Source organism: Sturnus vulgaris, chromosome 2 (assembly GCF_052056855.1).
Source record: "Sturnus vulgaris isolate bStuVul1 chromosome 2, bStuVul1.hap1, whole genome shotgun sequence".
Taxonomy (NCBI): Eukaryota; Metazoa; Chordata; class Aves; order Passeriformes; family Sturnidae; genus Sturnus; species Sturnus vulgaris.
The window spans coordinates 114,479,858-114,505,649 of NC_142244.1; the positions used below are offsets into that span (position 1 = coordinate 114,479,858).

Genomic DNA, 25,792 nt, shown 5'->3' on the forward strand with positions numbered 1-25,792 from the left:
GGAGGATTCCCACTGAATTCTAAGGATGTTATGCCAGAAGCACATGCAATAATCTCCTTAAACGAATGGCAGAATCCCTTCTGGAATTTCCCCTACTAGCAAAACACACAGGACTGAGGCTTGGTGCACAGTGGGTTCACAGAACTTACAGGTAGAAGAAGTCTCAAAGTGATTTAGGAACACGACACTGCTGTCCCTGCTACTTATTTACCTTCTTCCCACCCTATAAACCCTTCCTACACACAAACAACCCCCCCTGCAGCGAGTCCAGCAGCAGCCAGGGGCTTTCACAAAAGATTTTCACAAGGGAGGCTCCTGCTTCCTATCAAGCAGAACAGAAACTGGGATTTGAGTCTCTCTTCTTTTATAAAATATCCCAGCTATTATTTGTCTATTCCTAGGTGGCACCTCAGGCACATTTTAGTCAGAAATTCTGTAAGCAGAAGCTGTTTTCCTTTCCAATCAGTTTTTCCCCAGCACATCTGTGGCTTGGACGTTGTATGTCAGGCAAAGGCACAAAAAAAACCCCTCAAACATTTTAACAGAATCCAGACAATAAATGCTGGGAGATGATCAGAGCTAGAGAGAAAGGATGAAGCTTTTCCATGTCAGTTCCATATATACCAAAGGGCAAGCAAGGCAGATAGCAAAAAAAGTCACCTTAAAAAGTCACCACAGGAGCCACTCTCAGCCCCTGACTCATGCAAATGTCCCTGCAGGGATGTCTGTCCTTCCAACCAATAAATGGAGCATGTCTTCATGGAGATGTAAAAGATAAACACTTCTCTGTTTAGATTTGAATATATTTTTATTCAACACATGGATGGTGAATGGATAAAATTCACAATAATCAGCATTAAAAAACCAACAAAGCAACCCTGCAGTCGCACTTAAATTTGGCTGTACCTACTGGTCACTCACATTTTTACATACAAAATTTTGTCAGTCTTGCCCATTTCCAGATTAATAGTTATAGACACTTGATACTAACAAAACACACAGTTTATTCACCATTTGGGGGACATTTAGGGTTTTTTAAAGAAGAAAAACAAATCTTTGTCTTTTTGTCCAACAAATTTGTAGCTTGGAGGAACTGAAATGTAATCTCTCATTACCCCATACCCGAGTCACTGCAGTGCAAAAGCTATTCAAATAAATAAATAAATAACAGCAGCAGCCCCAACAAGTAAAACCCAAAACACACTTAAATATCTTCAGAAATGCAACCAAAAGCATTTTAACCTCAGGCTTCAGCCCACAGGGGACAGCTTCTCAAAATCTGAGCGCAGCAGAGTTTGAACTGTTTCTGTAAACCAGTATAAAGCTCTACACATAATTTTGGGGAAGGGGATTGGAATCCCCAGCTAAAGTGGTCCTCCATCCATCTCTCCCTCCCCACACAGGCACTGAAGTTGTGCCAGCACAGCTCTTCTCAGGTTGCAATGTTATTTTTGCCCCATCAGAGGCTGTTTCAGCAGTGCCCCAGGTTCAGCCTGGTTCAGTGAGGAGCATTTCCCATTCCAGGAGGATGGAAATCCTTTCAAGGAACGTTGCTGCACAATTCTGTCACATTTAACCACAGCCCAAGCACAGCACAGATTTTTGAGTTCGTATGTTGAGCATCCTCCCCGACTTACTCAAAATGTGTGAGGTCAGCCTTCCAGCCAGGTGAGTGCAGGGACAGGACCCTCCTAGAGCTCCCTGCAAGGACCTGGCACCTTCCCTAAGTCCCTGTGGGTCTGAGGTCATCCCTGCACCTCTGCTCAGCAAAACAGTGGAAAAACTCAAAGACTGAGCAGGTACAAAACTGGAAATTAAGTGTTGCCAGCAGCTGATGGGACATTCCTGAATATTTTGCAGGGCTTTTAAAGTGTTTTGCTAATCAAGTGTAAAGACTCTTGCACTGTCTCACAAAACTTAAGAGCATAGAGCAAGACAAAGGCCTAGAGCTTTAATAAATACAGTTAAGGATAACACACAGTTTAAATTACCTTATCTTTGTGATCTAGGTATGAACACCCCATACAAAAAAGATTTCTTTTCACTTTGTACAAAACATTAAAAAAAAAAAAATCACAAAAACATTCTGTTTGCAAAGCAGACAGCTGTACAGAGAAATGATATGTTCTGAAGACATTAAACCATCTATTTTCTGGGTAGCACTAGGTACTCAAATGTTCTCTTACAAACTACCACCCACACAGGTAATTTTTCTTCTCTGATATTTTGGCTCCAAATCTGAAACCCAGAGCCATTTGAGAGAGATTTCTGGATATTAAGGCCCAGATCTGACAATGACTTCCACGTGCACACACCAGCACTGAAACCCTACAGAGACCCCTGTGCCAGCTCCACCTGCTCAGTCCTGTGGTGCAGAAGCACAGGACAGCTCACAGCTCTCTGCCACCCCCCAAAAAAAATCCTCTCATGTCAGCCCAGCCTAGCAGAGCAGCACAATTCCTTGACGTTTGCACAACCGTTTTATAATGCCCTGAAAAATCATTAGAGCCCCCACTGGAAATTCTGACTCATAAACTGCTTTTTGCTGCTTAGAACTCCTTTTTTTTGTATAATCCTAATGGAGGACTAACATCTATCCAGAGGATCCGTGAAGACTGCTAAGTGCAGTACACAGGAAGAGTAAATTTTATTTTATAACCTACCAAAAGGCTGGATGCTGTCCTTGGGAAGTAGAACTGTAGCTAAAAACTAATAATACAGTGGGGTGATTATTGTCTGAGCAGCTTCAAATACTAATAGTAGCACACCTTAATAACCAGCTGATATTGTCCTCTATAAAGTGATGCTCTCAGCATACACAAGATGACATAAGAGACACATACTATGCTCACTGACACTGGGACAGTCACTCATACACTGCTAAAATTTCAACTTCCTCCTGCTCTAGCTTTGCCTTGATTTTTGGCAAATACACAGTTCATAGTTTCGATTAAAAACATCCTATCAAAAGAAATAAAAAAGGCACTTGGTATTTCTCTTTGGCTCAGTTGAGGCATGCTGCTGAAACCTTCCCCAAGTCCCCATTTCTTCATCTGGTGAACAGTTGCCATCCTGAGGTACTTAGTCATGTGCAAAAATCAGAGCTCCAGGGATTTGCCAGCTGCTTCCAGCAAACCTGCAAGGCTCTTCACCACACTGAGACTCTTTAAATACAGGATAAGGTGTTTGGTTTTCAGGGAAGAGCTCCATCCATTGGCACACTCCTCATCCCAGCTCTGGTCTCGTAGCTCAGTGCTCTTTGAACCTGGGGAAGAAGAGCAACCAGGCAGGAAAAGCTGAGCTGTGGGGCAGAACAGACACCAGAAGGCAGGATCCAGCCCCTGCTGTGCATTTTTCTATTCTCTCCATCTTACTTCTCCAAAATTCTACAATCAAGGAGCTCAATTCAGATTTTGTGAATTGATTCAATAGATTTTTTTTTCTCAACTCAAAATAAATTCAGAGTCGCCCTCTTCTTTAAAGAGAACTTTTGGAAAAAGTTACATTTTAAATTATTATTAAACACAGGGCAGGCAATTCCCCACCTGCACAATGAAACCCATGGAGGCTTCAATATTTGGGGAAAAAAATGCCACAAACAAGAGACTGTGACAGAGATGTGTTTTCAGATATTTTTCAAAAGAATATGTTCTAAAGGAAAATGTCCATGGCTTGAAAACATGAAACTGAGGTTACTCTTTTCAAACAGAATTAAATCAGACAGAAATGAATATACATAAACCTTAACATGTCCAGTCTATATTTAGGTATTATGGCACAAAGGTTGGAATTATCTTGGAGGTCTTTTCCAAACTTAATGATCATTTATAGTCATAAATATATGGAAGGCTTAGAAATGTGTTTTCAAAGTGTTTATTAAAGAGCAGCAGCCATACAAAACACTTACAGGCTGTGATCTGCATGACACTGAAGTTCCTTCTGGATAAGACGGAGTAAGAGCTGCAAAAACAATCACAAAATCTCCTTTAGTATCATCCAGATAAACAAGAAGCAGAATTATTTATTGTTATTTGGAGAGTTTGTAATTTAAAACATTACTCTGTAATGCTGAACTCAGTTAAAAAAAAAAAAAGAAGATTTACAGATGCTCAGTAATGTTTGGAAGAGGAGCTTTCACAACAAGAAGGCAAGAGGAAAATAATTTCCTTTTTGCATCAGAGAGGTCAATTTCTTCATAAAATCCACAATGGTTTTCTGGTTCCTTTACCAGCAAATGTGTAAAGAAACCAGCAGAGGGACCTCGAGGCTCCAAAAAAAAAAAACGTGTCAGAAAGAAATTCTGGAGCATGGAAGTATTTTAGCTGCTATTTGCAAAAACAGCTCTGTGTATGAAAAGCTTTAATCCCACAATTAGTCAAGGTGAGCACAGACAGTCACGTTTGCTTGTCTGTGCAGCATCAGGGCTTGGAGGAAAGTGATTTTATAAACACAATTTGATGGTTCTCATACACATGAAAGACAGAATTGGAGCTTTCAGGGTTCTTCACTGTTTCAGGTTATGTTATCATCAGAACCTCACTATTATAAATATAAATTTGCTCACTGTTTTAAGTATGAATGTTTTAAGAGCTTAAATATTTTCAGAGGCACAGAAGTGGCCAAGAATGACAGAACTGAACACCACATAAGAGGCTAAAGCCCCCTCCAATGTTTTTATTTCTTGGAGAAATAACATTTGAACACAGTTATCCATATGCTGCACTGCAAAAACCAGGAAAAGCAGAACAGTTATGCAAAAAAGGATTTATTACAACTGCAGAGTCCAACTTCTCAAAACCAGAGCTTTGCAAAGGCGTTTTAATTGATTTTGCCAAGAAATGTGGCACCTTTTAATTTTAATCCATAACTTGAAGAGAAAAACAATGAGAACTTTATCTAGGAAAAATATGACAACTTCCCAAGCCTCACTCTGCAGCACGAAATACCAAATACTGAAACCAGCACAAACCAGGACTTGTTGATGTGGATAAAACTGCTGACTACCAGTGGCAACACACATCACCTATTAACTTACCTAATTTATTTATTTAATTTCCAGAGAATTACTCCTAAATATGAAAAAAATTACTTTTAAAGTTGCATTAGAAAATTACTTTTAAAGTTGAATTTAGGAAAAAAGCCTCAGTTGTAACTCAAAGGCTTCCTGATTTCCTTGTGTCAGGAAGGGAATGGTCTGACACTCTCAGCTCCTCTGCAGGAGCCCAGAGCTCAGGGCTTTGCACCAAGCCACCACCTGTGTGCTCTTTTTTTCCCCAAACATCTGCTCCTGGTTACTGTCAAAAGCCAGGATTGCCAGCTCTTCATCTAACTTACTACAGCTGTTTCAGGCCCCATCTGGAAAATGTGATGTATTAACTTTCAACAGCTTCATTATCAGGGTGATTTTGGTGATACAATAATGCAGGAAAACATTTTTTATGACTTTGATAAACTGGCTTTGAAAGAGAACAGAAGTGATTTTTCTGAGAGTGGAATCTGAGGCAACTTCTAGGTCTAAATATGAAGGTTTACTTGCAATTATGCCTGCTCTAAGCTGCTCAGCCAGCAATTAACAGCTGGGTATCTGCTCAGGAATTGAAGTGCATCAGAACTGATCTGCACTTTTGATTAAAATTAAATGAGAATTTCAAAACAAGCAAATTTGCTGTTAGACTGAAAACCTCCTACACCACTGGAAGGCTAATACAACACAGAATATTGAAAATATTTGAATAGAATATGGCAAAAGGACAATTTGTATTTTGGGATAGTTTAGCCCAGAGGAAATACACATCATCTAAATTTTTAGACTTACTAGCAAGGCACATGCATCTGCCACCATGAGCATGTAAAACACGTTGTTCCAGCCAGAAGGGGAAATAAGGCCAGCCAGAAGAGGCCCCAAAGCTGCACCTAAAATATAATACTGGCATTATATTTTGGTATTTTATATTATATACAGTCAGAACTGTGCAATGTAAGATTCACTGTACTAAAATTATTAAATGTATTAAATGTAGTTATTCTGAATTAAGAGTATCAAATTTTCCACCTAGTTTACTCAGTACTACCTGATGCATTAAAAAGTCTCAGGAAATGCAAAACATTACTGGTATAGATGGGAAGCTGGAGGACTTAGATGTGTGATAAACATCTGCCTTTGGCTCAGCAAAGTGCTCATCCAGTACTGAGCTGAATTTTACTCTTCTCCCTTCCACATGGAGGGCATAAATAAAACATCCCTGATCCCAGGACAGCCCCGTGCCATCTCCTTTTGCTGTCTGTGCCCAGACTCAGTGATCCCCCCCTTCCTCCCACCCTCAGGTGTGGGACCACTGGAGGTTTCAGGTGAACTCTGTGCTATTCCCCATTTCCAAAACTGCTCTGAGCCCTGGTAAAACGTGACCTGGAGAAGCCACTTTCTCCAGAATGCTTTGTTTGAACCTGTCAGAGCTGGGCCAGGGGGCCTTGGCTTACCCACAGACCCTGTCCCATCGATGATTGCTGTCACTGTGGACAAGGCTCTTGCATTCCCTTTCAGGCTTTTATGGGTTCCCTGCAGGACAGAGATGGATTAGACCCATCCTGAGCTCTGAGAAAGCCCTGAGAGCACCATCCATCTCCCACCCCTGCACATGGGATCAGTGTGCTGGAGATGCCCCAAGCACCTTGCAATGTCAGCCCCCCGGACAAGGCTAAGGGTGAAACGGGCACTGCCTGGTGGCACCTTGGTCCTGCCAACACCTCCAGGCCAGGGACAGGGCTCCAGAGGATGCCTGGAGATTCCTGCCCTGCTCCTTTTCCTGTATTTAAAACATTCCTGCATTTAAGACAATAAGAGAGGACTTTTGCCTCTTGCTTGGTGCCCTAAAGAACGAACACATTACAAAACAAACTTCCAAAGTCTCCCTACTGAGCAATGTTAATGTTTCCACATGGCATTTGTGACCTGGCTGACCTGATCCTGCTGGAAGTGCTGGCAGCTTAAGTACCTGGACTTTTTATTTTCACATACCTTTACTTCTGTAAAGGTCTGTGCCAGATAGAGCTTTCTGATGGGAATTAAATCACCAGCTCATGTCTGTCACAGGTACAGATCCTCCAATAATTTAAAAACGCAAAATATCAAAGGGGACAAGGCACCTGTACAGAGGCCTGGCTTTGCATGCAACCTTCAGCTTCAATCTGGGCTATCACCCAGAGTCTTGTGAGTGGTCAAGAATCATTCAGAAGCCTCTCACAAGCATGGCACTCATTCATACTAAAACACAAACCCTAAAACACATCTCAGTGGCTGAGTTCAGCACTGCCTTTCCAGCTCCTTTCTCCTTGGCTTTGGGACAATGCAGCCCCTTCCCTGGTGACCCTGCACAAGTCAAAGGGCTCTCTCTGGAGCCAAATGTCACAGGGGAAGCCAAACTCACCAAGTCAGCAGAGACAGCAGTGGTGATCAGGGCATAAGGGCCATTCACCAGGGCACCACTGATAAGCAGCATCACTGTTCCAAGTTAAAAAAAACAAACGAAATTGTGAGTTGCATGAAAAACTCTTCACCATAACAGGAAACATCACAGCCTATGTTCCCAAGTGGTTTAATCCTCCCTTGGCTCCCCTGACCCAATACAGAATTGGGAAAGGAAGAAAACCAACATCCCTTCCTCTCTCTTTTCATGCTTAGTCCATGATGTGAATTCTCAAACGTACCAGAAGGTGGGGCTGAGACAAAAAGCATTTCCCAGGGTCTTCAATGATCCTGGTAGGTCACAGAAAGGGGAATATTTGACCAAACTGACCACGAGGGCAGGAGTTATTCACAAAATACACCCACAAGTCCCTTCTGTCCTTCAGAACCCTAAAAGTGAACGAGGCTTTTGGATGGGTGAGACACCACTGCCAGCACTTGTGTTTTCATTTCTGGTTTGATAAGCATAACGTTAATGGTGCTGTCAAAAATACTACAGGCAATATTTAAACATCTCTGACATTTGGCACAAGAGATATAAAAAGCCTGTGCTGACACAACAAGCTCCAGAAAGACTAATGACATTAACTAAATCTGTTCTCTTGCCATCCCTTACTCATTTCCTACCTTCCCACTTCAAACTGCAAAAAGCCTGCAAGACCAAATCTAAGGAATTTGATTCCATACTTCCTCCTCGAAGGAAAAGATAAAATAGAAAACAAAGGAAAAAAAAAAAAAGAAAGAGCATCAAAGGTCATAAATGCAAAGTTCATAGAAAGCTAGGCAGAATAATTTAAAAATACTCACCTACAGTAGCCTCAAGGCCCATTTTACTGACTGCAGAGAACATGTAGAGCTGTAAAGAGAATAAATAAGCACTCAGAAGACCAACATACAGACTAATCCTGGCTCCCCATTTGCCCCACGTTAACTACAAGATATCTCAGTTGGTATTCCATGAAAGTTCCAGGTTTTACTAAACCCTTTTAGGCCACAGTAGAATGATTGTTTAATTGGACACAGAAGGAATATAAGGGGTAGGATCCCATTCCTCTATGTCCTTTCAGAAGGAAGGGCTGTGTTATGAGACCACTCAGTTTTAAACTCTCCAACTGCAGCTTCAATACAGCACAGAATACAACTCATGAAAAAATCAAATAAAAATGTCTCTCTCATGTTCATCTGCTGGTTTGCCAACAGTTACAGCTCAGAAATTTTAGCCTTTGAGCAACTAAAATTCTGGCTAACAGCTGAATACCAAATTTTACAAGGCAGTGAAACTTCCCATATATTCTGTAACAAAAAAATACATTAGACTTGTTTGCTTGTTTAGCAAACAAGCTTGTTAGCTTGTTTACCCCAATACACTTGCTCAACTTTTCATGCCAGTTTTTAATCTGTCCTGAACTCTTTACATCCAGGCTGGGAGATGCTGCCTGCAGAACTGTCCAGGGAATGGTGCCACAGCCTCAGCCATGGCTGAGAGAGGGGCAGGCTCTTACTGTGGGTGCTGCAAGCAGCAACATCATCCCGCAGGTTGATGCTCTCTTCTCCAGCCTGTCTGAAATGAGACCTGCCAAAATCCCACCTGAAACAACACACAGGTGTGAGGAAAACATTCAGTGAGTTTTGCACAAAAGGTATCAGTTTAATTTAATGAAACAGAACCCAATGGCTTTTACTGCTTAGTTACACAATTCACACAGCAACCAGTTTTGATCTGAAGACAACAGAAGCAGACACTCCTCATTATTTATTCCAAATATCTAAGGCAAAAAGCCTTTTACCAGGTGCCACATGGCCCTACTGCTGGAGTTCTGGTATCCACTCACTGGTCTCTTAATTCCTCACATGTAATAGAAAACTTGGCTCTGCCCATGTCCACTGCAGCCAGGGAAACAAACCAAACTGTCTGCACTGGCATGCATTCAAAATGAAATGAAAATTTATTCAGTGGTCACCTTGAAAATTATAGAGGAATAGCCTAGTCCTTATTATTGTTATGATCTCCCAACTTTATCACATACAGTTTTATAAGTTTGATATTTTTTATATCAAGAAATAAACAAACCAAAACACCTGTGGCCATTAACCTTTGTGCCCACGAAACCCACACCACTGAACAAACAGGGACAGCTCTCTTAAGTTAGGCTGACAAAAGGATGTATTTTGATGGGTGGTGACCAAGACTCATGGGTCAGAGCTGACAGAGGTAAAAGATTCCATAATTTGACTATTCCAGTCTGTGCTGGACAGTATCACTGGCTGTGAAGGTATTTTACTAGATTTTCACTTTTCAACACAACTCTTAGCTCAGTACCTTTACTGCTACTCTTCTTCAGTAGAAATAATGCATATGAACTATAAAAGATGTAAGCTGTGAATACCAGAGCCTTTCCTGAACTGGTGTGATCAAGAGTGAAATAACATTAAAACTTACCAAAGATCCCACCCACATCAAACAGTGTAGAAAGGTCTCCAGCTCTTTTGGCATCAAGATGCTCTGATGAGAGAAGCAAAATATTTGCCTTATTTCTTGACTATAAAACATGGAAATCCCAGCAGTCCTGTAAGGCCAGGGCAAAGGCATCTTACAGCAGAATTCTTTATTCAGAATAAGCCACAATAAGGTGATGTAAAAGAAATAACAGAAGTAGGTATTCAGCAACACAAACTTGAATGCAATTACTCTCACTGGGAGACATTTCATCACTTTTATAACCACAGAATTACAGAATGGTCTGGGTTGGAAGGGATTTTTAAAGGCCATCCAGTCCAATCCCTCTGCCATGAGCAGGGACATTTTCAACTTAGATCAGGTTGCTCAGAGCTCCATCCAGCCTGAGCTTGAATGTCTCCAGGGATGGGGCACCCACAGGTCCTATGGGCAGCCTGTTGCAGCATTTCACCATCCTCATTGCAAAATTTTTTTTCTTTATATCTAGTCTAAATCCACCCTCTTTTAGTCTAAAATCATTACCCCTTCTCCTATTGCAACAGACCTTACTAGAAAGTTGGTCCATCTTGCACTCTAAAGTATAAAAAAACCATAACATCAGTACTGAACAGATAAGGAACCTCATTTACATTATTTTCTATGTGTTTTAATAGGACATTTCAACCATGTAAAATATTGTTAGAAAGTAAAACTTTTTTATTTGTTTGCAAGAGCCAAAGACCCAGAATTTATGCCTGGAATTACTGAAGATAAGCCAGACACTTTTGTTTGATTTGAAAATGCCCTCCCATAACACTGGATTCATAAACATGCTTGGTGACTTTTACAACTCTCCTGCTACTGCAGCAGAGAAAGCCTCTTTCAAAAGCAGTAATGTTTATTTTCTTATTTATTCCAAGCTTGTATTTGCAGAGACTTGGTAGCCATAATTCTGTACCCCTTTCCTGTAGTACTCACCTACATTTGTGATGTAGAGGGGAAGCCAGAAGAGGAAAGTGTAGCTCACCAGCTTTGCAAACAGGAGACAAAGGGAGAACTCCACGACTCCCTGAGAGAATAATGAAAACAGGGAGTTACTATCTTGACACAGCTATTTTCTTTCACAGACCATTATGAAAATGGTTTCTAGGAAGCATTTAGGCTTTTCTTTTTCTCTCATGAATTCCCAAGAAGCATTCTTCCCCTGAGAGCACTAAGCTTGCACTCTGAGCAGACTCTGGTATTGCACTTACATGTTTCCTTTCAATTGTACTGAACTGCCTGAAGAGAGAACACTAAAATGGTACTGAATAACCTGAGCAGAGAACACAGAAATGAATGTGAAGGATTTTATACTTTTTGGAACACCTGCATCACTTGTTTCCGTTAAATAAAGTTATTATACAGCATTATAGCAGGTTTGGAGTATGTTCCAGAGAAACTGGTATCTTTTTGTCCTCTTTATCTCCTTCCTTCAGATGGGCTCAAGATTTCTCCCCTATTGTTCAGCTCTGTAAAAAGCCAGTAAACCAGTCTGACACAGTTCAGATCAGAATGTGGTAAGAGCACATCACAGACTGAGCAATGACCTGTCTAAAGCTCTAACTTGCTCCATCCTCTTTCCTGCTGAGCACATAAAAGTGCATTTACTGCACAGAGCTGCAACTGAACTGCCAAACTAACTCATCTTCATTCCCTCCACCATCTGATAGCTTCTTGTTTGAAACCTGATTTCTTAAATCCCTGCTATGGAGGGCTGCAGTTACCTTGAGGAACAGCACATAGACTCCACATACTGCTGTGACCCTTCCCAACAACAGGCAGGACAAATACCACAGGCTTTCAGAAATTCTAGGTGGCAGCAGCAGCAATTTTTCACCCACTGCTTCCACTTTACCACAGGAAAAAGAGTTGAGGAACAGACTAAACACTACATGAAGATACAGGAATACAGTGGATGGGTGCAGGATTTTAAAAATATTCTACACGTGGTCCAAATCAATCTGCAGCTGATCCTACTTCTGCATGGAGGCTTCAAGTTGAGAGGACAATCAAAAATGACAGGTTCCAACCTCGAGGAAACTTCCTTTCCTTTACCAGCAGTCCAAATGTTTGGGCTGCCTGAAACCTCTCAGACAAAAGATTTTAAAAATCAAAGCTTTTTAAAGCAATGCTGAGGAATGCAAGAAGAGGAGCTATAGAAGGAAGTTCTGACACACAGAAGCTTATGGACTCAGTTTGTTACTCCACTCTGAACAACTACATGTCATTTGGTTCAGTCAACTTTTAGAACAGACTTTAGGACAGAATAAACTATTTCAGTCAGAAGGGACCTACAGCAACCCTCCTGCCCAGCTGCCAGACCCCTGCAGGGCTGGCACAAGTTGATAAAGTCATTATCCAAATGCCTCTTGAACATTGTCAGAGAGAGATCAGCAGCTCTCTCTCCACCTTCCCTCCTCAGGAAGCTGCAGGGAGCAATGAGGGCCCCTCTCAGCCTCCTTTCCTCCAAATAAATCAAGCCCAAAGTCCCCTGCATTTCAAGACTGTGCTGCAAAGTTAATACCAACTACTGCTCCACCTCAAACTTCAATGGAAAAATTAATTCTGAGGCAAAACGTAATTCTTAAGAGGAGCAGCACAGGCACTCACAGGTATCCTCAGGGCCCCAAGGAAGCTGATGGCTGATGTCCCATGCCTTCCTTCCCCAGTGGCCACAGTGCTGGAGCTCAGGGACACGCTGCAGTTCTCACTGTCAGTGAGTAAATGCTGCACCTCTGGATCCTGCAACAGATGAGAGAGAGAAAAGAACAAAGAAACAAAATACGTGTCAAGAAATCAAACAGTTCCAGAATAATTTTTAAAAAACAAGTACCTATTTTATCACAGAAAGTTACAGCTTTTAAAAATGTCTTGGTGTGGATATCCAGGGTATACAGAGAGAGCAGAGACTGCATTGAGAATACCAGGTAGGATCTGGTTATTTCTGTCTGAGTGCATACAGTCCATAATAGAACCAAGTTTCTGTTCTATTGAAGAACAATTTCAAGTTGCAAAACTCCTACATATTATTAGTACATTCAGTGGAATAAAACAGCTTCTAATCTTCCCTCAGCCCACTACATAAATGTGGTCTTATTAAAGCTGACAAGCTAATGAGTCCTACAACATTGTGTACAAGAAATTCCTACAAGGATACATTTCTGTATAAAATCATGCATTATTTTCTTTCTGTACAAATATTAAGCTTGTTTTTCAGACTCTGTAACATTATCTTTCTGACTGAACTAAGTACAGGTCATCTTTCCATATGAATTATGGACAGTGAGTGCTTTATGTTAAGTAATCACTTATTTTTTTTCAAATCTATTCCATTTGAGCATCGCAACCCCCAAATTATAAAAGCCTGGAGTTCACCAGCATTGCCTAAGTTGTGAATTCTGAGTTCTTTTCTAGTACTAGGATGGATTTTATTCCAAGAATTCCACTGGCTGCTACGAATACTTGTGGAGCAAGTTACCAGTCCACAAGAACAAGCCATCCCAGTGTAGCCAGGAGGGTTTATGTTATTTTTAATCCTCTACCAGACTGAAGTGAACTCTTAGAATAGAACTGGAAATTTAAATCTTACAGCTGTACACAGAAAAAAAAAATAAATCATGCATAAATAGACCTCAGTACTTATTTTCCAACTTGGAAAAAGGATGGGATGTAGCTATCCTCACTTTCACCTGCTTGCTGAGAGGCTTTACCAAGCTGTGTACTTTTCCTAGTTATGTATTCCACACACTGCTTCCTTTCTCCTAATTCTTTAGTATCTGAACAAAGCCTCAGTGAAGAATTAAGCCTCAAATATATATTTGACTGTGGGCTAGAAAGGATGTAACAGCAGGCTGTTCCATTTCCAGTGCTTATTGCAAAGATGAAAACTTTGATCAATATTTGCTAAGCTGATGGGGGAAGGAAAAAAAAAAGTGGTAGAAAAAATTCAATTCTGCTATTTTACACTCAGTGATTCTAAATAAATTCTGGTTTTAAAGAGCATCATTTAGGAGAGGGCACCAGGGAACCATCTGGACACCTGAGCCCAGACACTCAGCATAGCTTTAGAAGCTTCCATGAAGCACCCAAAATTCTAGATGTGATTGTTAGATGGGATACAGGACTTACAGGAGTCCAGTGTCTGGGCTCAGGTGATAAAGCTTTAACCAGAAGACAGAAAAAACATCTAGGGACCTTTGACATGGCCCTACAAACCTATATAGCCCCAGAGTCACCCCATCATCATAAAAAATGATTAAGAATTCAGAATTTATCTTCTGAATTACTGGAGCAACTTCAAAACTTGAACTATTTTAGCAGCACCAATTCAAACCATAAGCTATTAAATTTTTTTAAAAAATGAAAGAGAGAGGAGAAAAAGAGGGAAAAAAAGAAGGGTTTAAGCAGTGAATCTCCCCACTGGATTCTAGATGGTGCCTGAGTATCTCCTGCACAATCAGCACAGCAAACTCAGCCAGGACTGTCTGAGGCAATGCTGCTCAATTCTCAGACAATCAACCCTAAATCTGTTTTAGAAGAGTGGGTAAATATTGCAGTAGAGGTGACCAAAGTCCAAATAACTTATTTAAACTCATGCTGGAAACTTTTGTCGATGATTTGGGGGGTTTTTTTGCTGCACACAGCTAAAGGATAAATAAACCCAGCAGTTTGTGCTTGGCAGAGGTGATGCTGCACAGCCTTGCCAGTTTGTCTCAGAGCATGATTAGGCATATGGAACACTCCTGATCTCTGGGGAAGGATTCATTATCCCACAATTTTGTGTCATTTTTAAAAGCCAACCTAACATAAGCAGCAATGAGCACAGAGGTATTCAGGTCACGCAGCCAAAAACACATTCTGCTTTCAATCACTGCAGATCCTGAGTATTTGCTTCCTTTTTACAGTAATTGCAGAGGTCAATGAAAACCCAGTAAAAGCTGCCATTCCAGTGTGCCTGGGGACCAACCCATGAATGCAAAACATCTGCTGTTTGTAGAGGCTCAAAAGCTGCCTGTGAAAATCAGCTCCAAACAACTGCAACACAACCCCTGTAAAAAGGGGAAGATGTTCAGCTTGGCTCTGACAGGAAAAAGATGTTCTTCTGTCACGGGCAGAAAAATCAGGAAGCCCCAAAGCACAAGAAGGAAAGGGTTTTAATGATTTTATTCATTTCTTTTTAAACCTTGTTAAGGCTCTGTATTACAAACATAGCCCAGCTGGCAGGGTGGAGAGAGAAGGGGGAATATTCCCAGCAGTGCCAGCAATTCCCCCAGGTTCATTGTCCCTCTGTCCTGCTCCCAAGGGACACCAGGCAGTGGGAGAGGGGCACGTTTTCCTCACCCTTTACTAGGCAGATCCTTCACAGGGTGGCTGCAGAGGTTAAAAAGGAAATCTCTGTCCACTCATTTGCTGATTTATGTGGTTTTTTTAGCTTTGTCATCATGATTTAGATTAACAGATTGGTTGGGGTTGGAAAGGACTTGAAGATCATCCAATTGCAACCCCTTTCACTACCCCAGGTTGCTCTAAGCCCTGTCCAGCCTGGCTTTGGACACTTCCAGGGATGGGACAGCCACAGCTTCTCTGGGCCACTTGTTCCACTGCCTTACCACCCTTTCTTCCAGAAATTAAGAATTTCTTCCATAAATTCCATCGAAAGACACTTGCTGATATTCTTACATCTCCCCTTACCTTCCAGCTGGTTAGGAAATAACACTGACAAATGATTTCTGGGCTGAAGACTCTTGTTGGGCAGCTCAAAACAAAAATAAACCCCCTCTGTACTGAGTTTATTAAGCTGTATTGAAGTGTTTCCTTAGCAAAAATTTCAAAACTTTTCTACCAACACTGATTATTCCACCCTCCGAATGCTCATTATTATTCTATGGGCAAAGGATAAAGAACAGGAAGTTTCTATTTTCCTGGAAAAGTCTGAAAGAAGTTAAAAAAAAAAAGTTATCCTCTCAGGATACAGCATGCCAAGTGTCCTGAATACAAACACAAAATTTCAAATGGAAATTTTCAGTTCATGTCCATCACAAGATAAAATGGTTTCTTTGCCCACAAAATGTGCAAGTCCAGAATTCATTTTCTAGTGAGAAATAGCAGCCCTTATGGTTATGAGTTTTAAAGCAAGATTTTTGTGAATAATTGTGTATATTTAGAACTCTCCATCTCCACATATAATCTTGTCAGTAGAGACAGCTTTTGAAAGGAAAACGGAGAGAAGTGAGACTGCAATGATGGGTCACAATATACATAATTTAAATATTTCAAGTGGGCTGTCTTTGAAGTATTTTGCAGCGCATTATTTTTTATAGAATTGTGTCAAGATCACAAAAAAAAAAAAAATCAATTGAGCAAGCCTTGCCATCTCATACAGCTCAGTTTGCATTATTTATGGCAGGTAATGCTTAGTTCCCCTCATCTGAAGTTACATTTGTGTGTGAAGATGGAAGCAGATTTCAGCACCATAAAAACAGGAGCAATCTTTACAAACTGTAAATGTTTTATGTGAGCCTTAAGAAGCCTTCTATACTACTTTACAGCAGTATTTTATATTTCACCTGAAGTTTGCCATTTTCCTTAGCATTTAAGGTCGGCATCTGGATTCTGCACCGAGAGGCACCATTCAGGAAGGTTTTAGAACCCTAAAAAAAAAGAAAACAAACTCTCTATTTTTGCTGCTTGGGATTTTTTTTAAAGGATTACATTAGTGTCAATCATCTCTCTGGAATAAATTTTTGTGCACTGTAACATAAACATAATCCCAACTGGAGCATCTTTAATTTGATGACGAAATTTAATTTGATGATGTGTGCTTTGAGATTTTCAAGTTCTTACACAGACCTGTGGCAATGGACATAAAATGCACTCACAAATTGATCTGAAGGCTGATTTCACACTGGTTTTATACAGAAGAAGTTGAATTCAGAGCACAGTCATGCCCCTCTCAACATCCTTAGCTGCTTTTTCCTCTACTGAACTTACTGACATTGCAAACTAAGCTTTTGCTCTTAAGCAGATGATTCCAGCAGCAACTACAGAAGATGATTTGTTTCATGAAAACCTTAATTTTTCACTTTCCTAATCCCTTTATAAGAGAAGCTCATCCCTTTAGCTTATATTCTAGAACACCATATTCTTTTAGCCCATAAATGCACTGTGTTCTTCTGGACAGGAGTATTGATGAGGAGTCTGAGCACCTCCAGCAAGTTCCAGAAAAAAAATGAGACAAAAAGCTACATTGTAGGCACCAGATGGACTTGCTTTTTATCCTTACTTATTAATAAGTACATTCCTGTGTCAGCTCACACCGAACTGCATTCACTGGAAAACACCATTGAGACCTTTAGTCTAAAAAGATTTACATTCAGATTTGTCTGCTGAATTAAATATACAGCTCTAAAGAAGATTTGCTGTCAGGTATGGACAACCTGTTGCTAAGTCCAAAAGAAGTCCTGTGTGTTCCTCAGGGATGAGATGCTGAAGTGTCCAATCACATATTGGATGCCACATTAAAAAAAACAAACAAACAAGACAGAACAATAAAAACCCCCACAAACTCTGCTCTCTGCTCCAAATAATGCCCTCCTCAAGCTCACCACCACAAACAGAAAAAGAATGCAAATCCTCACTGAACAATCCAGCTCAAAAATCAATCACTGAGTAATTCTTCCCCTCCAAAAAATCCAGAGTACGCACTTCAGTATTTTTTAGACAAATCGCCCTTCATCAATCAAATCCTTCTGAAAAGAAAAAATACTTTTGAGGATAAACTGTGGTATTTCTGCAGCTCAGTACAGAGCTGAGGCACAAGCAGTCTTGGACATGCATTCCTCAAAATAAACCAACAACACTTGAGCCTCCAGGGTCTGGTAACACAGATCTTTAAGTTTTATCTTACAGAAAATCTGGCTCTTGTCAAAAATGTGATTTACAAGAATCCACAGGGAAGAAAATCCATCACCTAGAGACAAGTCATCTACATTTTTAATCAGCAGCTCAGCAGAGGAAAAAATGAATGACTTTTTCATTTGACTGTCAAGAAATAAGATTTACTGTGGTAAGGAGAAAATGTCTAGGGAAAAGGACTAGACAGAGAGGCTGCACATTTAATACTTGGACTTCTTCCTCCTTTTCAGGAGATAAAAACTGCAGCCTGGTATTTTTTAAATGCACAAGCACTTTGCAACAGGAGTTTATGGGAGGGAAGTTTTCTGAGAATGCAAAGTTCAGACAAAGGAAGTTCCTAGAGTACAAAGGCAGGTTTGTACGAACATGATGTAATTATGGGGAAAAAAAGACACAGGGAGAAAAGATGAGAAGTAATAAAACCAGTTCTAAATCACATTTCCCAAAGGGGAGAAAAAAAGTTAAATCTCCTCTTTAACTTCATAAAGGAAGTGCAACAATTCTGAATAAAGCCCACTGACTTCTCACTTGCATTTGTCATAGGTACAGCCCTTCAGAAAGTCAAGATTAAATGCCAGCATTTAAAAGCACTTTATTGTCCTCAAGCATTTATTTGGAAACAAATTTCAGATGGGTAAATCAGAGCCAAGATGAATTCAGGGAAATGAAGCACAGCCCAGGAAACCAGAGAATAAAGAGAAAGAACCACACGCTCAAGGCTCTGTGCCTGACTCTCCATCTGTGGTTTTGGACAACTCAATGAAATCAGATTACTCACCACTACAAACTCTGTGGAAATATTGGGCTCACGACCACGCTGCAAATAAACAGTAGATCAAATTCATCCGAGACAGTGACATCATACAGAGAGGACTGCAATCTCTGAATCTTAATATAAACCCTAAGTCCTTCCCTCCTGCTGAGCATTTATTTCAGTGGTGCTTAAATTTAACTGGCCTCATTCTCCCACAATGAGATTTAGTTTTTAGCACCAGCCAGCAGAGCTGCCTGCACCTACCAGGACATCTGGCCAAAATTACCTGCCACAGCCTTATCAGAAGAGCAAGTGTGTATGTTTAATGCCTCAAAAAAAAAAAAAAAATTCTAACTATTTGCATATTTGCAAAAGCACACAAGTTTGTTCAGGTTGTTATGAGAATGACTGGACAAAAAAAAAAAAAAAAAGACAGCAAGTATTTTATAGCTGCCAAATTCTATCCCTTGTACAACAGAGATGAAATTTTTTTCCTACATTATTACATGAACCTCCCTTCAATTAGCACTCACTTTTCTTTACAGTCAGAAACTGTCATCACCACATCTACATCTGGACACTTTGAATTCTTACCCAATTAATTTCCTCAATTGATAAGGCCACTTTTCTGTGGTGAAGAGAAGCTGTGAGCCCTTTCCACAAGGGTTTAGAATCCTTGCAGACCACTCAGGATTGAAGTATTGGAGCAGTTCCAATGACAAAGCTCCCCAGGACAAGGCAAATCTCAATCTGAGAAGGGCCCAAGGCAAGTGGGGAAGCCTTGTTATAAACTCCTCCCAGATTTCCAGATGTGAAATGGGAATAGGGAAGGAAGAAGTGATGCCTTTTGCTCTGCAGACTGAGGTTTCCAGGGAAACAGAAGGTCAAATGCATCCCACACAGTGAGAGTGAGCCTGAAGCAGTGACCCTGCTGCTGTACTAGTAAAGACTGAATAAAACACTCCTCCTCTTCTGCAACAGGGGGAAATAGTTCCTAAAATATTAAACTTCTGTTAAAAATACCATGGTAAATAGATACTCCGTGTCAGAATTTTCCACAGCAGCTCGCTGAGACATAGGAGCAACATACTGTGCAGAGATCTTTACTTGTGCTTTCCTGTTAAAGTGTATTTGAAACAAATATTTCTTTCCATAAGGCTTAACTGGATATTCTGTAAAAATGATGCTCTGAACTACATACATTTTCCCCAAGGAAAATGGGACTCTGAACAGCAGGCAATGAGAGGCACTTAAAATACTCTCACACTTTACAGAAGTTATTTCTAAGGAATGAAAGAGAAATAAATGAAAAATACAGAGTGTAGTGTGAGCCCACCTTGTCTCACAGGACTAAAGTAAGAATAGGAGTTCCACAGACCATCAAAAGCATTCAAAAGCTTTATCAGAGGTGCTTCATATGAAGAGATAAAAACCATTAACTGGTAAAGAAGAGAACACAGACTAGGAAAGTTGTCTTCAGTCCTTATTCAAGAGCATTTAAAATGTAAAACTCCACTGATCTGAAAACATTAGGTGGCAAAAAAAGAGCAATCAACTCTGTACAATCAACCTGTGAGACTGGCAAAGAAAATGCAGAGTCCACATGAATCCACATGTACAGACAATTTCCATGTGGGATTCCCCTGGGACATTTATCAACAGCCCTGATTTGCCCTCAGACATGGGAAACCTCATGGCCTGCTCTGCCAATCCTCTTTGCCTACCCCAAAAAATACTTGGAAACGTGGCAGACCTGATGGCCCAAGGGTTCCTGGGAGCCAGGAGCAAGAACTGCTCCAGATTTTGGCTGCAGTAGAGACAAACACAGAGCAGAGTCCTGGGGAACATGAACCAAGATCAAGCAGTGAGCACAATCCTGAACAAGCTAAGAATGACATTCTCTTACTGGAGGTTAAACACAGCTGCTCTAACTCATGCTCTCTCTGGTGCCTTTCCTTGCTTTTTACTTTTCTCCAATTCCATTTGGATTGCCTTCCTCCTCTTGGGTTCACAGCTTCACGAGGCAGAAAAGGAATCATCTCACACAGTTAACTCAGGATTTCCTAGGGGAATCTTTCCACCACTGACACAACTTTCTAAAATACTTAATTCTGAGCACACAAAATACCCCAGGAAGATGCTCAGGAAGACTGAAGAAAAGTAAGAAAACTCAAGAAAAAAGCAAAAAAAAAAAAGAGATGAACAGTTTTTACTTGGTTTACTGTAAGATCAACTGTTCTAAGGCTTTAGTTAAAACACATTAATTCATCTCTTGATTCATTTGCTTTATAAGCTCCTGGTTTAGCAGTGAAGCACACAAGACCAATCATTGCCTCAAGCACAGGATCAGTTACAACAGCCTGGCACAAAGAGCCACACAGACAATCTGATTCACAGAACCATCTTAATAAAAGTGCCTATTAGGAGGCAAAAATCAAAAAAGGAAATGCATTTACTTACACTGGATGGTGTGCAGGAGCAACTGACATCTTTAGGATCTGAAATAAAATACCACACATAGCTAATAGTGAAAACAAGCCTAGGAAAGATCTCTTAAAACACTTTCAAATAGAGAAACTTACTGACAATAAACTGACAGTACAGATAAAAAGTGCTACTCTTTTTTGGCAGTCCAGCTAGTTACAGAATTCTAGTTATATCTGCCAAAATGTACTTCTGGGACAGGACAGTTACAGTAAAACAAGCATTTGCACCTCTGAGTCTGCATAGGGACAGGATGGGGCATTCCTCTTTAATTAAAAGTGTCAAAACCTGCTCCATTGCCAGCACAGAGGACGGATGGCAGCACAGAATGTGCAGCCAGGTGGGACCTTCTGCTCCATACACTGAAACCATGATCAGCACAGGGAGCTGATGACAGCACAGTGCTGAACGCTGAATTCTCTCTCTCAGGGGAGCTGCGAGGGGTCTGGGGCACAAACCAGATGAGGAACAGCTAAAGGGGCTCAGCCCAGAGAAAAGGAGGCTCAGGGGTGTTTTATTTCTCTCTGTAATTCCCTGCCAGGAGGGGCAGGGAGGGGGGGTCGGGCTCTGCTCCAGGGAACAGGGACAGGAGGAGAGGGAACGGCCTCAAGCTGGACAGCAGCAGGAGTTTCTTCACTCAAAGGGTTCTTAAATACTGGAAGGGGCTGCCCAGGGATGTGGTAGAGTCCCCATGGAGGTGTCCAAGGAAGGCTTGGAGGTGGCACTCAGTGCTCTGGGCTGGGGACAAGGTGGGCATTGGGCACAGTTGGACTGGATGACCTTGAAGGGCTTTTCCAACCTCAGTGATTCTGACTGGATAAGCTCTTTGAAGGCACACAGGCTCTTCTCCACCAAACGTTCTGGGAAGGAGCTCTCTAAGTACAGCTTGAGGAATGTGAGCCCTCCATGGCTGTGTCCCAGGGAAGCACTCACGTTCAATAAGGAACAGGAAACAAACAACCCCCATGACAGCCACGACGACCCCAGGCACCACAAAGGAGAGGCCCCAGCATGTGGACACCCAGTAAGCAGCAATCAAGGATCCCAAAATATTTCCCACTGAAGTGTGTGAATTCCAGACTCCCATGATCAAACCTCTCCTGCATTAAAAAATAAATAAAATAAAATAAAACACACAAACCCACATTCATTACAAGCATTAATCTCTTGAGAGAAGTGTATCAAAATGGCTGTGCATCTGTGGTGTCAGTGAAATATATCTATGGTTCTTTAACTGATCATTTATTTATGCTACAATCTCCATCTGGCAATTTAAAGGCACCAAAATATTAATAAAGTGTTGTAAATACTCTCTGCATGACAGAATTTATCCTGCACTTACTGGCATTCAAAAACACCACTAGGGCTTGCTATTTCTGGATAGTTCCTGTAATTAAAACAATTACACTGATGTTGCATAGCATGTGGACACCAAGTTTGATGCTTTTGTAATTAAAAATCCTCCTGCAAACACTTTGCACTGATAACCTGATGCTTGCAGGACATGTCAGACTTGTCATGCAGAAGAAAAGAAACTGTACGGGCTATGTGGAGCAAATTCAGTATTTTCTGATCCCATTCTGGACTTGCTGGGCTCTGGCAGAAGATGACAGCTGCACAAGCTTGGCTAAGACACACATCAGGTTCCTGCCTGCCTGGAAATCCCAGATTAGAGCTGCTGCACATCAGCTCCATCTGAGCTAAGGTAAAGCACAAAAATCCCACTGAAGTCATGACAGCAGGGATTTTTTTTTCCCCTTTTAAGTTATGGGAAAACTGCCCTGCCCTCAGCAGGATTTTACCTGGAGCAGCCTAACTTGAACAAGCCCAGATATTTTCCATGGCCTGAAGAAAAGATCTAAGAAGTCTGCTCATGCTTCATGGAATTACAGCAGAATGAAAATAAAGACCAGGTCACTGACATTTAAATCAGAGCCCTACCCACCAGGCCACTCTGTGGCTCTGTGTGCTTTTGCACAAAGCAAGGCCTGAATAAATGTATTTATTTTGCACAGACATCCCAGTCTTGCTCAATATTATATGACAGTTACAATTCTCTGCATTTCCTAATGGGAAATTAGTTTGAGGCTACATCTTTTTAACTATCCTGTGGTTTATATAAAAATCAAATACTGAATTTCAGTACATCCTTCTCTGGAACTGATTAACAATAATGCTCTACATATACCAAGGATGGTACCACAGTAGCATTATTATATGCTACATGCATCAATTATTATCAGAGCCAATGGGTTTAGCATGCAGCTCTTGCAAAATTTATGGAAAATTACTGTATGGTGTGACAACAGAAACATCATGAGTGATCTCTGGGCAGGATTAAGATAAAAAAACCCCAAGCAGATGATTTAAAGAAGGTGATAAAAGAAAGGTTAAATCAGTTGCCATATGTATTTTGTCTTCTAAATTAAATTTTCAAGTTTATGTGTGTTAGAAAAAAGGAATTGCACAATGGTATTTTTTAGTTACACCCTGAAAACTGTTTTGAAACACAAACGAAAACAGGAAATTTCACATTAAAACAGCATAATAACAGCCTTTACTAAGAGTAGTTTTAGACTGTTTATATTTGCAATAATTATTCTAATACAATTCTGAAATAATTCATCTGAAAAAGAGCTACCACTCAAAGCTAACACTACTTTGACATGAGGGAGACAGTTCCAAACCCACAGAAAAATTAAGCAGCATAACAAAGGAAGCTCCTCTCAAAACTGTAACTGCTTTGTTTCACCTCCAAAAAAAAAAACCCCACAGAAACCTAAGAAAGATATTTAAATAGAGTATAATATCACAGCCCAAAATGTACTGATCTGCCAAACCTCTGGATTATGAATCATTTACCTTCCTTTTCCAAACCAGTTGCCAATACATGTAACGACACTCGGCCAACCAGTGGTTTGCACCAACCCATTAGCTATCTGAAAGTATATTAAAAAAAATAAATAAATTAACATTCCCTGTCATAAATCAGGTTCCTACACAATTCCTGCTGAGTGCTGCATTACGAAAAGGAAATCTACAGAAATGCTTTGAATTTAGAAATTTAGTGGGGGATTTTGAAAGCATTTTTTTCCCCTAGGAATAAACAAGTTACAAAGTTTTGTAGATATTCTTCCCTCTACCTACATCTCTATAATTAGTTTATGATTTCAATCACAGAATACTGTAATTCAGTCACATGTTTACCAAAAATCACACTGCTCTGAGCTGAACAGAGAAGTGAATTCCCCACACACAAGCAGCAGAATAACACTTATCTCAAGTTGAGCATATGGCAAGGCATGTTTGCAATCAAATAAAGCAGAAAAAAGACAACTTTATGGGAGACTGGGCAACTTTAAAATGCTTAACAGACATCTGTAAATAAACTGAGAGAAGGATTTAATTTAGTATATCCAGGGTGAAGTAAGAACTATTTCAGCCTCCACAATGCACAGAACTTTAACTCATCTCAACTCCTATAAATTTCCCTCTCTACAATTGCACCATAACCCAAATGGCACAATATAAAACATCACGTGCACAACGAGCATTTGAACATGCAACAAAATAAAACCTCACTCTACCCAACAAAAACCAATGGGGCTGGTGGTGTGAGACCACCCTTGAGTTACAGGGCTCACTGACCACACCCCACAGGGCAGAGACAGTTCAGCCCTAAAGGAGGCATTTCCTGTCCTGGAAAACACCTGGTCCCAGAGGGCTGGGGCAATGACAGGTTATTGGTGACAGGGGTACAGAAGTGCTGTGCCCAGGTTAGTATCTCTGCATGCCACCTTGCTCACTGCCATGCAGATGTGCCAGAGGTGGGACAATACTGCAACAACACAGAAAGCAGCAGTGCAAGGTGCAGACCTGTCCAAAATGGCCCCAGGGCCAACCCTACCCTGCTCCTGACCTAAATTCCATTTCAGGCCAACGGTAAAAATTCTTGTGAACCTGATCAGAGCTCTGAAAAATCTCCCACAGTGAATCTCGTTACATAAGCTGCCTGTTCCCAGCCACACCAGTGTGGGAGACTGCTCATCATTAGCAGTGTAAATGGAATTTTCCTGCAGAGAAAGCCAAGATGTGTCACTCAGGTCTTGACAGACCAACAGAAGTGAACATGCTTCTTTTAAATCTCACCCTCATTTAAGCTTGCAAAGATTTGATCTCTGATTTGACACAGAGTGAAACACATTAATTTGCTTTCAAAGATTTCTTCCACTTAAAAAAAACCAAAAAACACCATTTTTCAAAAATAAAGCCAGGGGGTATCCACTCTATCACTTCTGCCTGTCATCAACAAAATATTCCAGCATTTACATCCTCCCACCCAACCACCATCACCGTGTGCAAGTGAAAAACCCCCAGTATTACCCTAAACAGCACCATGGGAGGAACTCTGAGTGCCTAAATTAACTCTGTGCCTACCTGGGCCATTATGTAAAACCACAGATTATGCACATTATAGAAATAACCCAATCCAAACATGGCAGTGAAGAGGCCACTGGCGAGCATCCCCCCTGTCAGATAGTACCGGATGGGCAGCCGCTCTCCGATGAGTCCACTTCAAATAGGGCAGGAAATAAAGAGAAAAGCCATAATTAAAAATGGAGATCACACCCCAAAAGCCTTCACAAATGAAGAATATTTTGTGTTGCTTAATTCTGGTTGAGGAGAAACTCTGCTGGTA

The 25,792-nt window shown here is 40.9% G+C and overlaps 1 protein-coding gene across 2 annotated transcripts in view; it reads right to left on the reverse strand.

Moving 5' to 3' along the window:
* Positions 1-789: 789 nt before the first annotated feature.
* SLC37A1 (solute carrier family 37 member 1) overlaps positions 790-25,792 on the reverse strand; it is a 34,973-nt gene continuing 9,970 nt past the window's right edge. Inside the window, exons 7-21 of one of the 2 annotated variants that reach the window (XM_014876781.2) lie at positions 25,531-25,666; positions 23,956-24,032; positions 22,027-22,193; positions 21,070-21,107; positions 16,508-16,591; positions 12,552-12,683; positions 10,878-10,968; positions 9,903-9,965; positions 8,965-9,050; positions 8,270-8,318; positions 7,425-7,498; positions 6,478-6,556; positions 5,816-5,913; positions 3,908-3,960; positions 790-3,265 (exon numbers count right to left, since the gene is read on the reverse strand). In XM_014876781.2, the coding sequence (XP_014732267.2) occupies positions 3,250-3,265; positions 3,908-3,960; positions 5,816-5,913; positions 6,478-6,556; positions 7,425-7,498; positions 8,270-8,318; positions 8,965-9,050; positions 9,903-9,965; positions 10,878-10,968; positions 12,552-12,683; positions 16,508-16,591; positions 21,070-21,107; positions 22,027-22,193; positions 23,956-24,032; positions 25,531-25,666 (1,243 nt within the window). In that variant the 3' untranslated portion in view covers positions 790-3,249. The remainder of the gene's footprint in view (positions 3,266-3,907; positions 3,961-5,815; positions 5,914-6,477; positions 6,557-7,424; positions 7,499-8,269; positions 8,319-8,964; positions 9,051-9,902; positions 9,966-10,877; positions 10,969-12,551; positions 12,684-16,507; positions 16,592-21,069; positions 21,108-22,026; positions 22,194-23,955; positions 24,033-25,530; positions 25,667-25,792) is intronic. The other variant, XM_088160453.1, reaches the window with a different exon arrangement.